This window comes from Pseudophryne corroboree, unplaced genomic scaffold (genome assembly GCF_028390025.1).
Source record: "Pseudophryne corroboree isolate aPseCor3 unplaced genomic scaffold, aPseCor3.hap2 scaffold_1455, whole genome shotgun sequence".
Taxonomy (NCBI): Eukaryota; Metazoa; Chordata; class Amphibia; order Anura; family Myobatrachidae; genus Pseudophryne; species Pseudophryne corroboree.
In genome coordinates, this window is record NW_026968084.1 from 67,551 (window position 1) to 69,448 (window position 1,898).

Genomic DNA, 1,898 nt, shown 5'->3' on the forward strand with positions numbered 1-1,898 from the left:
ACAAGTTATCTCTTTTCAGAACAAACAATTAAGTGAGACAAACAGGTTATTTGAAAATGGCAGAAATGCACAATTACTGAGACAACATAGAAACATTTGATGTGACTGTAACAATTATGTGATACTGAATGAGAAGAGCTTTGCAGCTGGATGTTTTACTAGATAGTAGGATTCTGAAAGGTCATGTTCTCTCCTTTTGGCATTTCCACCCTCCCACCCAAGTTGTGTGTCGGCATTTATGGTGTTTGGAAAGAATGGTGGCATTGTCTGTCTTGCTGTAGATCTTGAGGTGCTCTCTCTGACCATCCATGGCTAAGGCTGATTCTACCCTACTTGAGACTGCTGCTCAGAATCAGGCACATAATCTTCTCTTGAACCTGGGATTTCCATGGATTATAATGAGAGATTGAGCAGTGGGAAAAAGCAGGATAAATGAACTGGAGGTATACAAAAAAATTTAATCAATATAGTTCAATGGTGATAAAACAGTAATTATTGTTGTTGTGAAAAAGAAGAGGATGTCCAGTATGAAACGTACAACCAGTGACCTGACCGCTCGGACATGACCCTGGAGCTGGGCAGATGTTAGATGAGAGTCCTCCTGCGTCATTCTCCAGATGTGTCTCAGTATAGATCTGACACTGACCCCGATACCCAGACACGTCATAGAAAATGGAATAAAGAATCTGATCAGTGAACCAATGATAACGTCATAAGAATTCCACAGAATTATGTAACCAAATGGATCGTCTGTGTTATTTCTGACATTTTCTACGGTTGCTGTGAAGAAGGTCGGGATGTTACTAACAATGGACCATAGCAGTGATCCCATTACGAGCTGAGGAACAGAAGAAATGAACCTTGCTTTGTTACGATGGAGAAACTGGTGGGAAACGTTGACCAAACTAACAGAGTAGAAGATAGAGAGCCAGGCGGTGTTCCAGAAACTGACAACAATAAGTACATGTTGTGCCGTAAACATCAATAATAATAACATGTTATTTTCCAACATCAGGTAAACTCCAAAGTACTCAAAACTGCCATGAACAGTCATTACGCCCTGTAAGAGGAGATTTGTCAGCACTGTAACAAGCTGGATTTTATCACAGACACCCAGATTGCTGGTCTCTCTCCTGTGTTTGATGTACACATGGAATACTGAGCAGCCTGCGATGGTCCCAGATATCCCAGTGATCAGCGTAATAATGAATTTAGTAAGAATCACAGCTGATACCATTGTGTCTCAGTGTATGGTCCTGGTGTGACTTCTCTGTAGTAATGATTAGAGATGAGCGCCTGAAATTTTTCGGGTTTTGTGTTTTGGTTTTCGGTTCGGTTCCGCGGCCGTGTTTTGGGTTCGAACGCGTTTTGGCAAAACCTCACCGAATTTTTTTTGTCGGATTCGGGTGTGTTTTGGATTCGGGTGTTTTTTTCAAAAAACAGTAAAAAACAGCTTAAATCATAGAATTTGGGGGTCATTTTGATCCCAAAGTATTATTAACCTCAAAAACCATAATTTACACTCATTTTCAGTCTATTCTGAATACCTCACACCTCACAATATTATTTTTAGTCCTAAAATTTGCACCGAGGTCGCTGTGTGAGTAAGATAAGCGACCCTAGTGGCCGACACAAACACCGGGCCCATCTAGGAGTGGCACTGCAGTGTCACGCAGGATGTCCCTTCCAAAAAACCCTCCCCAATCAGCACATGACGCAAAGAAAAAAAGAGGCGCAATGAGGTAGCTGACTGTGTGAGTAAGATTAGCGACCCTAGTGGCCGACACAAACACCGGGCCCATTTAGGAGTGGCACTGCAGTGTCACGCAGGATGTCCCTTCCAAAAAACCCTCCCCAATCAGCACATGACGCAAAGAAAAAAAGAGGCGCAATGAGGT

The 1,898-nt window shown here is 42.4% G+C and overlaps 1 protein-coding gene across 1 annotated transcript; it reads right to left on the reverse strand.

The window, feature by feature from the left end:
- Positions 1-457: 457 nt before the first annotated feature.
- Positions 458-1,237, reverse strand: LOC134997686 (taste receptor type 2 member 40-like). Its single transcript, XM_063951301.1, has one exon. It carries the CDS (start codon positions 1,235-1,237, stop codon positions 458-460), a length of 780 nt encoding a protein of 259 aa, XP_063807371.1.
- Positions 1,238-1,898: the final 661 nt, after the last annotated feature.

Excerpts from the sequence above, each read along its gene's own strand:
- LOC134997686 (XM_063951301.1), bottom strand. The coding sequence starts at position 1,237 with ATGGTATCAGCTGTGATTCTTACTAAATTCATTATTACGCTGATCACT.